Raw genomic sequence first — 14409 nt, 5'->3', positions numbered from 1 at the left:
GTCTTTACTAATAGAGATAAGGTGTACACATTGTAATAATGTGCATGATATACACAATATCAATGCTATGGTGTATCTCATCGCATATCTTGAAGATTTAGATTTGCATCAATTAGGTTCAATTAAGTAAATTAGAATATGTATGTTAGTCTAGTTTCCTTATCTTGATTGATGTAATCCCTATATGTATATTATCAGGGTTCATGTAATATTGATCCAAGAATTCTCATAAAATCAGATTTCTACATTTATTACTATAATGAGAGAAGGTGGAATAGATGGTTGTCGGCAACAATATTTTTTTTTTAAAATGCCTCACAATGCACTTAAACTTATTAATTATTAAGATATTTTTTGTCAAAATAAATAAAATTACAAGTGCATAACTCTTACAACTGTATTGTTGAAATTATAAAAACTTTATTGACAAAGTAGCAGGCTGTACAAATTGTGAAGATCCCAACTTATAGGCTCTAGATTATCATTTGAATTTGTTAGGTGTAGCCTATTTTTGCTTTTTTCTGTAATAGCTTGGAGTTTGTATCATGGTTCAAATTACTGGTGGTACTGTTGATTGTCATCACTCAAAGAACTAATCAAATGCTAATAGTTATTGCCTAAGCTCCTACCTGCAATCTTAAATCGCTTACTTGTTCAACTATGACTTGGAGACACGGTCAAAGGGTTGGATGCCTTAGTACTTTGTGTTTTCCTCTTGTTAACATGATTTTTTTTTTAAATGCCTCACGATACATTTAAACTTATTATTGTGAGATTTATAACATACAAAATCTTATTTACATAACTATTAGTCTATAATTTGTAAGATCAAGAATCATTCATATATATTAAGAAACCTATTCATAATCCTAAAGATCAAAAGTTTATGATACATTTTTTGTGTCATAAGTCAAATCAATGATTCAAAAATAGTTGGAGATGTGCTTTTCATAATCCACATGCCAATGATTTGATGTGAACAAATCCTTAATTGTAAATCTTTGTTCCACGTGTTCTTCAATTTTCAGACTCATATTTTCTCTTGTCTCTATGTTGGATTAGTTAAAGTTCTAGTGATTGATAGAGATCACCACAATTTAGAATCCTATGTTTATATACATCTCTCTCTTCTATTATGAGATGTTGATCTACTTAAATAAATGAAAATAAAGGGTCTACATATCTTCTTTTGATAGAATTCTCATATATCAAAATTTCTTACTAAAATCCAAAGATTATATTTCTAATTCTAATTACATTGAGATTTATTCTTAATTATTAACGTCCTTAATTATATAAAATCCTTGTACAAATTAAATACTTAAAAGTGTAGGTCAATTGGGTCAAACAAAATTAGGTTCTAACAATTATAAACTATTACATTTGAATTCGGATATTCTTGTATTCGATCCAATTAATATCCATTGACATCCCTGCTCTAGTAACTGGATTAGTTAATTTGTTAAAATAATAAAATTATACTTTAAATCTTCAATATTAATTTTACAATGAGATATGGATTTCGAGTAAATTTATTAAAATTTATAAAAATAACTTTTTAATCTTTAAAAATGTTATGGGATTACAAAAGTACCCTTACATAAATCCTAATAATACATGCATGTTTTCACATGCCACTTTCTAATTTTTATAAAAAAATAAAAATAAAAATTGGTAGAGATTTTTAGTCGACTTGGCAAATGATTTACTTTGCATTCACTCAGTCGAGTCGACTCAACGAGTTTCATGGTGAGGAGGGCGACAAGCACATGACCACGATCACCGTATCTTTCTATTTACGGAAAGATACGTATCTTTCCATAAAAGGGAAGATAATGAGAAGCGTGTCTCCATGTTAATGAATCACGTGGTAAGTACGAATATATTAGATTCCGAAACGCAACTTAAGAACTCCGAAACCTTTTTGAGATCTGCAAAAGCCTAGCGTATCTTATAAGTAATTAACATAGAATCTCCTCGATTAAGTCAAAAGAGATATGATAAAATCAGGCACTATTCTCTTTATTATTTCAGTTGGAATCCTGAGGAAGTTCATCTTATCCAAATTAGCAGTAAAAGTGACGTATTTTTACAGAATTTATTTTGTAAATCAAAATAGCTTTGTATTGAATTCTATCAAAATTACTGAACCAACCATTTTTTTTCTATATGTAAATATGTTTTTAATGAGCTAATGCAACTCTACTCTATCATCACCTAAAAATTTAATCAAGATAGTGTTGGCATTCGTCAAAATGAGATCTAATTTCATCTTAATTAAAAAAATTAGTTAGAGATGAGAGTAAATTTAATATTTTATAATACTAATTTTATTTTATAAAATTATATATTTATTTCATATATATATATATGAAAATGTTCGGCACCCTATTATTTGCCTTACATGTTTTGTCCTACATAGGTTAGAAGTTTTATATATATAATAGTGGGTTGGGTCAAGTTGAGTTGAACAATGTTAGACCCTAGTCCGATCCAAAATTGATGAGTTGTAAACTTTTGAGCTTGACCCATTCTTTCGTAGGCTCAAAACCAAAGTCCTAATTCCCTCCCACCCGCCCCAATTTTTTTTAATTGGATTAGCCGAAGTTGAATGTAGGTTTAATTTAAGAGGTCAATAACTTAAATGATTTTAATTCTTGGAAGCTTTACTCACTTTTTAAGTTTAGATGATCTCAAAGGGGATGATTACAAATCAGGCTTCAACCTTTTTATAGATTTGGAACACACTATCTGAAAACTTTGTTATTAAACATGTTTTTTAGAAAAAATGTGAGACATATGTTGAATTATCCTAGATCAGCATTAGAATATTCCTACTCTAAATCAATCTTATAATAATTAGTCTCCAAGAATCATGCATCTATATTCTTTCAAATTTTTCTACATTATTCTACACAATTCTAGAAATTGACCTTTCTAGAACTCAACAACTTTATTCTCATTGGATGAATGGGAAAATTCCACATCGCAATACCACTTACCTTTCTAATAACTTTCCTATTACTTATATGAGGGGTGATTTTTTAACTCAGCCTGATAGGGAAACTCAAGAACTCACTAATGTGGCATGGGCACAAAATTGTAAATTATGTCTCTCGGGATACACCACCGACATGACTGATCTGCCATCTGCAATTGTATATCCTAAGGGTACATATGAAAGAGTGTATGATTCTTTGCGCATGACACGTCGGTGAGTTTTGAGTTCGACCTGCCAGGTTGAATTCAAAAATCATTAGTCTACTTGTATGGATCTGGTTAACATGTGCAATAAATACACTTTGGAAATTGGAATCTAAGAGAATTTTGGTAGAAAATAATTTTTTTAAGGTTATTTTCGATACAACATCTAATTTTTAAAATGTATTTATTGCCCTTTAAGGGCACATGTTAACAAAATCCTACTTATATTTAAACTTCATTATCTAAAAAGAAATGTATTAGACTATTCGTCATAATAAAAACAGAACAATGTCCTTGAAATGCATTCCCTCATTAAATAATGGGCATTTGAGTGTTAAAAATTGGTTAAATGAAATTTCAGGTCTTCTATTTGTAAAATTTTAGCAATTTACTTCTTGTTATTTAAAATGCCACTAAAAAACTAAGGTCTTATTTCTTGTTATGCTTGGTTACACAATGTAAATGATCTTACATGGATGACTTAAAATTTTAAGAAATTTCAATGAATGATTTGTGGCATAAAATGTACCGTAAATCATTTGCAAAATTATTTGACTCCAACCTTTACATATCAAAATTACTAATATAACCCTTATCAAATAAATTAATCAAATTATACAGTATTTGGTATAAGAATATGCACATAAATTTACAAAAATATCCCTCCAAGATACATTAAATTGCATATTAAAATTACAAAAATAAATCTTTCAATTGCAATCATTTGCATCCCAATGGTTACCAAGCAAAAGTAAATCTTCCAGGCCTTGCTTGGTACAAAGCAAATCATTTGCAAATACAAGTGATTTGTTGGAATCTAATTTACAAATGCTTGGTTACATTCTGAATTTTTTTTTTTGTAATCCAAATTACTTGCATGAACCTCTTACGCCCTTCATAAATTTCAACAAGTAGTTTGCAGCCCAAAAAGTGAAGCAAATGATTTGCATGGTATCAAGCAAGGTCTCAATCCCAAACCATTTGCATTGCAATATTTAGAGTGCAAATGCACTAAGCATGGCCTAAGAAACATGATTAGTGAAGTAATCGAATATGGATTAAGTAAATAAGAAAATGTTTGATTCAACCATTCAACTCAAAATTTACACACACAAAAAAAAACATTGAACTAATGAATTGTGTCGAATAATTAGTTGTGAATAATCCACATATTTAAATGAATGATTTACAAAAATTCCTAAAATCCTATGATGTTCAACGCTCCATTAATCATCTAATAGCCATATACAATTCACCACTTCATCGTTGTCATTGTCCTATAGTCCAATCGTCATTAGTTGTTCTCCCTCCATGGTTAATCGATTCATTAATTGTCTCTATCTCCAAATACAATATGACTTCAAAATCATCAATCTCTATCCATTGATAAAGTTTACAATTCATTTTGGATCATGGCCTTTGGAGTAGGCTAATCCAAACATAAGTTGGTTCATTTATATATTTAATGAAGAAATGAAGGGGAGAATGATACGTGATTGTTGAGAACTTGTTGATCTAATATCATATTTTTCTTTCTTTTGATTTTTTGATTTTAGTTAATTGTGTGTGGTATTAGACGATCTAAGAATAATGATTTTCTTACTCCTCCCCTCTAACATACTCCCCCATATTCTCCTAGCGTGGCATGTGCTAGAACCATAAAAAAAAATTTCCTTGGGATACACAATTGCACATCCCCTATAAATATGTGCAATTGTGTATCCCGATGAATATATATATATATATATATATATATATATATATATATATATATATATATATGTTTTAACACATGCCTCACTAGGAGAGTATGGGGGAGTATGTCAGAGGGAGGGAGGGAGGGAGGGAGGGAGGGAGGGAGGGAGGGAGTCAAAAAATCACTGACTCATAATCTTATAGTTGTTCTTGAATTTAATTTTTAATATCTTTATTTATTTTGATATATTATTCCAAGGTTTTTATTATTTTACATTCCCTATTTCTCCATCGATTGAGTTGTTACGTCGTAGGGGCTCCAAATTGCTCTCTAATGCATGGTTTTAAAAATCAAGTTAAATTTCGAGTTAATCAAATCAGTTAAAATTTATTTAAGGGGAATAGTAACGTCCAAGACCTCAAGGGGACGTTAGTATTGTCCAACATTTTTTTTCTCCCAATAATACCCCTTCTCATTTTGCATTGTCCAACACTCTTTTTTTCCCAATAATACTCCTCATCATTTTTGTCTTTTAGTGAAAAAGACAAGGGCATGCTAGTCTTTTACTCAATAAATATATTTATTATGCTATTAATAAATGCATTTATCATGTTGGCATTAACATTTAATAAAAAAAAATATATTTAATTCAAAATACTTAAATGCTTATAGCATTTATTATGTAAATAAATATTTATTATGTAAAAGATTAATACACTCTTGTCTTTTTCACTAAAGACAAAACGAGGAGAGGTATTATTGAAAACAAAAATTATTGGACAATGCTAACGTTCCCATGAAGTATTGGATGTTAGCATTCCCCTTTATTTACTATTACTCTTGGAGACGTTACTATTGTTTACCACATTCATGGAGACGTTAATATTGTCCACCACATTCATTTTTTAATAATGTTATCACCATTTTGTCTTTTAGTGAAAAAATACAAAGGTATATTAGTTTTTTACATAATAAATGTTTGTTTACATAATAAATGCTATGAGCATTTAAGTATTTTGAATTAAATATTTTTTTTTGTAGTAAATATTTTAGTAATCAATGCCAACATAGTAAATATATTAATTGTGTAAAGACTAACATATTTATAGACACTCAAATTTGGACGGCCCCTCCATGCAAAGTGCAAAAGTCCACAAAAATTAGAAGGGGCCCCAAGGCTTAAATCCTCTAAAAATTTACTTATCTTTTCAATAAATAGTCTAGGGTCCCATTTTGCTTGGTTCATGGGTTAGAAACTCACCATTTTCTAAATTATCATCACACACCCCTCAATCCAACCCTAACCAAATGCAACTCAACCCAACTATAACCTAAATATTTATTCAATCTACCACCCAATCCCATTAAACTTAAAATCCAACCCTATACATACACAACCCACCATCAAGCTCATTAGACTCAAAGCCCAACCATTATCCCATTCCAATTTTTAATCTAGTAATTACAATCAATTACCAAAGATCATCACAAACCACCATTTCTCCCTAATCAACTCACCTAACATACACCCCTACACCTATTTAACATATGTCACCATTTCCTCCACCCTTTAAAAAAAATTTACAACCACTCCCTTACATACCCTCATTCTTCTAATCAAAATCCACTCAATTCAATCAAAATAGGTTGAAGGATCCAACTCATTTGGGTCACAAATAATCCACTTACACTCCTTCCACCACCCTCAATTTACACACACAAACCTCACGTCATTCTACTTCTTCATTCTTTCATCCCTTTTACCCCTAAAAATTATTTCTAAAATCCTATAAAATCCCTCTCATTCTCAATACAATCTTTCTCAAGACTTGAGTTAAGTCTCAACTTTCCCTCAACTCTTTCAATTCTTAAATCTCTCCCTCTCTCACAATCACCACACTCACATCCATCAATCACTAAAAATTTTACACCTCTAACGTATCAAGACTAAAATGAAGGCTTATCAATTAAAGATCAAAGAAAAATAAGAACAAGGTAGGGTGTGGACAAAGAGAGAAAAATCTTCCCCCCTCTTTTTCCCCTCCAAATTTTTCTCTTCAACTTTCTCCCTCTCTTTTTATTTTATTTTTCTTTGTCTTAAGATAGGATATAAAAAAAAACCTCCTCTTCCTCTGGTAGATTGGGTTCCAACTTGGTCGAAAGGGTAAATGTTGGAATTTTTTCAAAACAAAACGTTTTTAAAATCCCCATTACAAAAATTTTGAGATTAAGGCCTTGGGTTTTTTCCCTATGAAAATGGGCTTCAACTAAAAAAAATTCTACATTTTTCAAACTAATTTTAATGTATAGACTATAAAAGGGTCCCTTCCTTAATAAGAAATCATTTCTTAGTTTAAACCAAAATCATAGTCCTTTGCACTCGAGTGCACAAACTGATTTCTTAATTTTGTTATCTTCATTTTCAAGTCGATTGAATTCAAGGTTACCATCAATGATGGAGAGAGTAAGGTGGCTAACACTTTCCTTACTATCTAATTTGAACCCCTTTACTTAGATTTAGGGTGAACTAATAGACTTTATCCGTATGAGAGTCACTAAAAAAAACGATTTTTCAAAAAGTACTTCTCGGGTGATCATTCACACCATTTTCTAAAAATGAATGGTGACAGCTCCAAACCCAAATATGAGAGATATTCGAAAACGAAAATCTCGTATTTACAATATCCTTGTCTTTTTTACTAAAAGATAAAACTAAGAGGGGGCATTATTGGAATAAAAAAATATTGAACAATACTAACTTTCCTATGAGGTTTTAAAAGTTAGCATTCCCAATACGTATAATATTTATATTTTTTAAGATCCATTTGTAAATTCTTAGTTAGCAAAATTTATATTTCATATTAAAAATAAAAAATCTAGTTGATTCATCCAAGTTTTCATTAACTCGCATAATATTTTCAAAATATCAAAAGAGGCAAAATATATTATTTGGGATCCAATCTGAAAAATTAATATTTTCAAATCTATCATTATATAAATAAATTCCATTTAATGAAAGTATCCATAAAATATATCATACACCTATATACATGTTTAATATTGAATATTAATATACATAATTCAAACGTAATATGGGATCGTTGTTATCGGATTGAATTTTGAGCCTAATCCGATCCACGGACAACCCAGTGGACAGTGGGGCCGTTTATTACGCGGAGGTAGTGGCAAATACAGTAATTAATTCAGTCACGGAAGGATATTACTGTAAAACTATCCCCCAACAACACCGTAAACTGTCCGCGTACTTACCAAGCCACCTTGTGTATAACACGGAATTAACTTAGAAAGACTTTCAATACTCGCGTTTCAATTATACTAAAATAACTACTAATCTCCACCGTTTAAATCTACATACAATTACATGGTCTTTGATGAGAATCTCAGTGGTTCGGGTCGGTTCGATTCGGTTTCTAAGGAAAGAAAAAAAAAGCAGATCTGTTAAATTTTACAGGTTTTGGGGCCTATTAATTTCAATTCTTGCTCTCAAATTAATGGAACTAAATTGGGTTAAAAAAAAAAAATTCTGCTTAAACGATTTCAATTTTAGATTTCTATCGGTTTTAATTGTTATAATAAAACTGATTAAAAGTGGACCCCCACTAACAAAATAATAGGTGACTTGATAAGATGATTGGTCTGATTTATTAACGTTGTTAGATAAGAAAAATGGATTCGGATCTATGAGGTCATAGACTCAAATTAATAGAGACCGAAATTGCCAGCTGTGCGGCCACGGGTTCTATAATTGCCAACAAAAGTTTCAGCGTGGGGCCCACGTCACTACCAGTGATCAAGAATTCAAGATCAAAAGAAGAGAGAGAGAGAGAAACCTTTTAATTGTTTGTGGGTTTGACGCTTTGTTCATAGTTTTTTTAAGTTTTTTTTTTCTTTTTAGAGATTGAAAATAAGGAAGAATGAAAAGAGAAGAAGAACAAAAGCTGGAGCAGAGAAATAATTTCAGTCTCAATCTGCTTTCTTGTTCTACCAGAGACAAAAAAGGTTGAATTTTAATTCTGGGTTTTCTATTTTCGACTTTGGGGGGGTTTTATTTTTTAAAAAATTTGAGATTCTGTTTCAAAGAAGAAAACAAATGGCGAAAACTATAGGGGTGTTGGAGAGTGATCCAGCGATGATGGCGAAAGTTATAGAATTGAAGAAAGAGTTGCAGAGATTGGTTAAATCAATCGTAGATGAAGACGAATCACGAGCCGAGATCTACGATCGGGCTAAAGATACTTTGATGGTGTTAAAGTGTTTGAATTTCAAGAAATCTCGATCACTTAAGATCGATGGCATTGATGTTCCCAAACATTTTCGTTGCCCAATTTCAAACGAACTCATGAAAGATCCAGTTGTCTTGTGTACCGGACAGGTTAGGGGTTTTTTTTTTTAAAATTTTGTTGTATGGGTTTCTTGATTCTTTATGTTATTTGCAAGAATTTTGGGTTTTCTTGGATGATTGATTCTTTTTAGTCGTAGAATTTTCAAAAGAAAATTTGGGTTCCTTTTTAAAAAAAAAATTCGATTGTAAGCTTTTTTTTTTGGTTGTGGGTTTTGATGACATTTCAAGAATTATTTTTGTGGAAATTATTCCTTACTTTTTATTACTATTTTGGGTGGATTTTTGATTTTGGGTTTCTGTACAATTGCACTCTCTCTCTCTCTCAAGAAATTCCATAGAATGTAACTTGCATAGTTTGATTTATTTGAAACATGTTAGTGAAGAAATTGGATAGAATATAAGTTGCAGAGATTGGCTTCTTTGAAATCATTCAGTGAATAAGTTCTCTAGTCTTTAAGACACAAATTCATTTCTTTCAAAAAAAATTCCTGAGAAATTAGAATTTATGGTGGTCTGTCTGAATAATCATTTTTTTTTGGCAAAAAATAGAGATACTTGAGAGCTTCTTTGAGCAAACAAAGAGAAAAAGAAAAAAAATATATATATTAAAAGATTATTTTAATTGATAGATTTCCATGTTTTTATAACAAGGAATTGCATTTGGTTACAATTCCCTTCACAGATATTGGTTTTCTTCAATACTTTTTTCATGATAAATTAGTGTTTATAATCTTTCTGAATCTTTTTTTTTTATTAGTTCAAAATTAGAGAAATTTTGAGCAAAAAAGAAAAAAAACTCAAGAAACCTTTTTTTATTTTTATTTTTTAATTTTTTATGATAACTCCTGATTTATACGACTTTTTTTGATTTATGCAGACTTATGATCGACAATTTATTCAGGCGTACCTTGATTCGGGCTTACGGATATGCCCTCAGAGTCAACAGGTTATCTCCCATACAAACCTCATCCCAAATAACTTGGTCATGGACATGATTTCACAATGGTGCAAGAATGAGGGGATCGAGCTACCTAACCCTGACGACCACAATGAAGGAATTACTCAAGGAGTCAGAGAACATATTCATTCATTACTTGAGAAGCTAGTATCTTCATCTGTTACTGAGCAGAAAGAATCTGCAAAGGAGCTTCGACGTCTAACCAAGAGAATGCCTTCGGTTCGTGCCCTTTTGGGCGAATACCCGGATGCCATTCCCCAATTACTATCTCCACTATCGCCTGGTAAGGCCGACTCCCATTCTGATCTTCAAGAAGACTTGATCACGACGGTGTTGAACCTCTCAATCCACGATGACAATAAGAAACTTGTTGCGGAGACCCCAATTGCTATCCCTCTGATTATTGAGTCCTTGAAGGCGGGAACTATAGAATCAAGGAGTAATGCGGCTGCAGCCCTTTTTTCGTTGTCTGCCCTTGATTCCAATAAGGTCATTATCGGGAAATCCGGAGCTTTTAAACCCCTCGTAGATCTTCTAGAAGAAGGGCATCCATTAGCCATGAAAGATGTTGCTTCGGCAATCTTCAGCCTATGTATCATACATGAGAACAAGGCGAGGGCGGTAAATGGTGGGGCGGTGAAGGTGATTCTAAACAAGATCATGGAACATAAACTTGTCGATGAGTTGTTGACTATTCTTGCAATGTTGTCGAGCCATCAGAGGGCTATTGACGATATGTGTGAGTTCGGGGCGGTGCCTTGCTTGCTTAGCATCATAAGGGAGAGTAGTTGTGCACGTAACAAGGAGAATTCAATCGTGATTCTCTACTCAATCTGTTTGAGTGATCGAGGCACATGGAAGGAAATGAGGGAAGAGGAGAATTCCAATAGAACAATCTCTCAGCTCGCGCAGAATGGGACCTCGAGAGCCAAGAGGAAGGCTAATGGTATCCTTGAAAGACTTAACAGGAGTGCTATGTTGATGACCCATACTGCATGACGCCATTGGCTTTCTCAAGAACGATTTGTACATATTGTTTCTTGTTTCAGAATTGTGCACATTGTTCAGATTTGGGTCTCTATGTAAAAAAGGGAAAAAAAAAAAACCAAAAAAACCAAAAAAAGAAGAATTACATTTTGATATCGGCACACCATTATTCAACCACCCCAGGGCCCGACAGTTGCTCATCTTTTCGATGAAATGGGTTCGGTTGTATATTAGGCAGGCTTATGCATATACGATACTGGAGTTTCATTTTCAGGAAGAGTGTTTTCTTCATCATGAATAAGATTCTACACAGGCAGACTTTACTGGTAAGGTTTTTTTTTTTTTTAAAACTTGTGTTACATTTACTTGACTTGTTTGAAAATATTCAAGTTTTTTTTTTTTACTTGTGTTACATTCAAGTCGGATGAGAGGGGGAGGGGTGTACATTTGATCAAATTGGGTATTCAATTTGGACCATTGGATGTGCTTCTGACAATGATTATCGAGGCTGGGCCCACCAAATGAAAAGGGGTTCAGCATGATCAGACAGTGAGCCCTACAATGGTAGGGTTTGGGTTTGGGTCTGTTCTGTACTCTGAAATGATTCATGAATAAGACAATCAGTAGTAGCTTTTAAGGGAGAAGAACAGAACATGTATTTGATAGGAAGCCCAAAAGATACCACTCTTGACATGATGTTAGGCCTAGCTCTGCAATCAAACAACCTGTAAATATTTGTGTAATTTTGTGGTTCCACAACTCTGGGTTTTGGTACAAACTGGAGATACCATCATTTTTTGAAACTGAAAACATACCCCATTGATTTCAGTCCTACATGTGAGTGAGAGACCAACAGAAGATGATTGAAATGCCCTTGTAAAAAAATACTTGAGATTCTTTTTTAAAGAAGTTTGACCAACTTGTTGAATCTCTAGAGTAAAAGTTTTTTACTCTATATTGTTGAACCTTAATGTAAATAGTAGATAAGTTTTTATTATTTGGGTGAACTTTGAACTCTTGAAGGAGATGTTTTTTGGAAACAAAAGTTTATTGGGAGATTAATTTGCATGAGGTTGAAGCCTATGGGGGTTGAAGATGGGGATCTACTGGTGAAAAGAAATTACCATCAAACACATTTGCTATTTATTTTATTTATTTAAGGAAAGGAGGAAAAAAAAAAAAAGATGTGGGCATTTTGTTCATTTTAGGTTATTTGTCGGCAGAAGAGCACTTTTAAGGGGAAAGTCATGAGCTTGCCCCCAGGAATCTCCAATTTTCAGCAAAAACATTGGTGGGTCCAATTGGACCCATTGATCAAAAGTTACTAATTCAGCTTAAGAGAGAGAGAGATGGACATCAACATCAAGGAATATTATTAAACAAGTGAGAGTGGGTCTTTGGAGTTGAAGAAGAATCTGTTGTTAACAAGGGATATTAATATTAATATTATAATAATAATAATAACCTAAGCCATTAGGTTTGTAAGTGATTAGGATTTTGTCTTTTGCAAGAAAGAAGCATTAGAGGCAACAAGGTAGCGAGTTATATAAAAATGTCAGCAAGTCTCATAAAAAAGGCTTGGATTGTAAATTTAATTTATAATAGAAATGATAGTTGATATTAACAATAAGAAGTAAAATTAAAAAACTAAACCGATTTGGTTACACTTATCACTTGATAGTTGATATTAACAATGAATTCTTCAAACCTTAGATAAACAGACTTGAAATTCAATCGCTGGCATGAATGTCTGTATGGAATCATAGATCTTTTTTCCTTGTGTTTTCCGACAAAAAAAATAAAAGATCTTTGGTCATCAACGAGTGAATTTATCACGACTCTAAGCGTATTGGTTGGTCCACAACTTGACCATATGTATGAAAACAAGTTGGTCTCCTAATTAGTGAATAATAGAATTGAAGGAACTGTACTGATTTGACAAGAAATTTGACTATGTACATTATGGTTCTTGGGCCGGGATAGATTGAACTTAAAAATGATGCATATAATAGCAAATCCATACAAATTTGACGAAAGCATAATTCAATAAAACAAGTCCTCTCCGATAAGGTTATTTTTACGATAAATTTAGTAAGGTTAAAGAGGAATTTAGCAGATGCACCAACTTGAAGAAAATCCACACTATGCAATTGAAGATCCAAAATCAAAACTTAGTATCCATGAACCACCACTCGAATCTAGATCTATTCTTCAAAATGCTTTTCAGGCGCAACAGTTAACTGGACATCTAAGGGTAAAGCACTGTTTTGATGCGAGTCACCATAGTGATACCAAATTGAGCAAACTCTTAATACTGTGTGTAATCCCAAAGAAAAATATTATCTAGAAGAGTGAATATGAGATCTTGGACATTAGCTTCCCATATATATAAATATGGGATCCATAGAAATTGAAGTCATGTTCACATATAATCTTGACTATGTAAATGTGAATCCAACTGTCAATATTCTTCTTAGAGAGATTTGTAAATGTATTTCTAGGATACATGTTTTTTTCCTAACTGTTGGATTCCACATTTATACGGTTGGGATTGCATGTGAACACATAAGTTATCAATAATTAATAATAAAAAAATTCAAAATCAATGAAAGTATGACTCCATTGACGAAGGTCAAATCAATATCTCAAAATTTGAAAAATTGTCTAATAGGATATACCCAAGCTCCTTCATAAATATATATATATATATTTCTTTTTTAAGTTTATGGATCCTTCTTGGGAACTTGATTTCTTCCGAAAAATCCATCGTCTTCTTCTGCTTTCAAAATTTGACTAAACATTCTTTTATTTTAGTTTCTATAACTAAAATTGATTGTTACCTAAAATTCATCATCTTCAATTCATAGAGTTAAATTTTTTTTTCGGGTCCATCCATAAGGAACAGGCCCCAACCAAATAATTGCCCAATCTGAACTTGATTAATATGGGTCAAATCAGAACAGTTTTAGTTGAACTAATATTTTGGCCAATATTTAAGATTTTCTGTGTTTCCAAATTAATGACATGCCCCCCTGACCTACTTCTTCAATGAGAGATAAACAAAACATGACCTAAATGCCCTCATTTCCAATCACTAGCCAAAAACCTCAAATTTCTGAAGGAACCTTTAGGATGAAAAAAAAAAGTTTTTATCCTTAGTTGCGACCATTAGATTTCTATCTCCTTCAACTTCAAATCTCA

The 14409-nt window shown here is 32.1% G+C and overlaps 1 protein-coding gene across 1 annotated transcript; it reads left to right on the top strand.

The window, feature by feature from the left end:
- Positions 1 to 8757: 8757 nt before the first annotated feature.
- PUB9 (plant U-box 9) lies at positions 8758 to 11538 on the top strand. The gene is made up of 2 exons (XM_086451682.1): positions 8758 to 9293; positions 10141 to 11538. The coding sequence occupies exons 1-2, from the start codon at positions 9012 to 9014 to the stop codon at positions 11218 to 11220; spliced, it is 1362 nt and encodes a 453-aa protein (XP_086307808.1). The 5' UTR covers positions 8758 to 9011; the 3' UTR covers positions 11221 to 11538.
- The last annotated feature ends 2871 nt before the right edge of the window (positions 11539 to 14409 follow it).

This window comes from Akebia trifoliata, chromosome 8, assembly GCF_017979445.1.
Source record: "Akebia trifoliata isolate Shusen 1 chromosome 8, ASM1797944v1, whole genome shotgun sequence".
NCBI lineage: Eukaryota > Viridiplantae > Streptophyta > Magnoliopsida > Ranunculales > Lardizabalaceae > Akebia > Akebia trifoliata.
The sequence above is the reverse complement of the archived record's forward strand: the minus strand, read 5'-3'. Positions and strand labels throughout refer to the sequence as shown.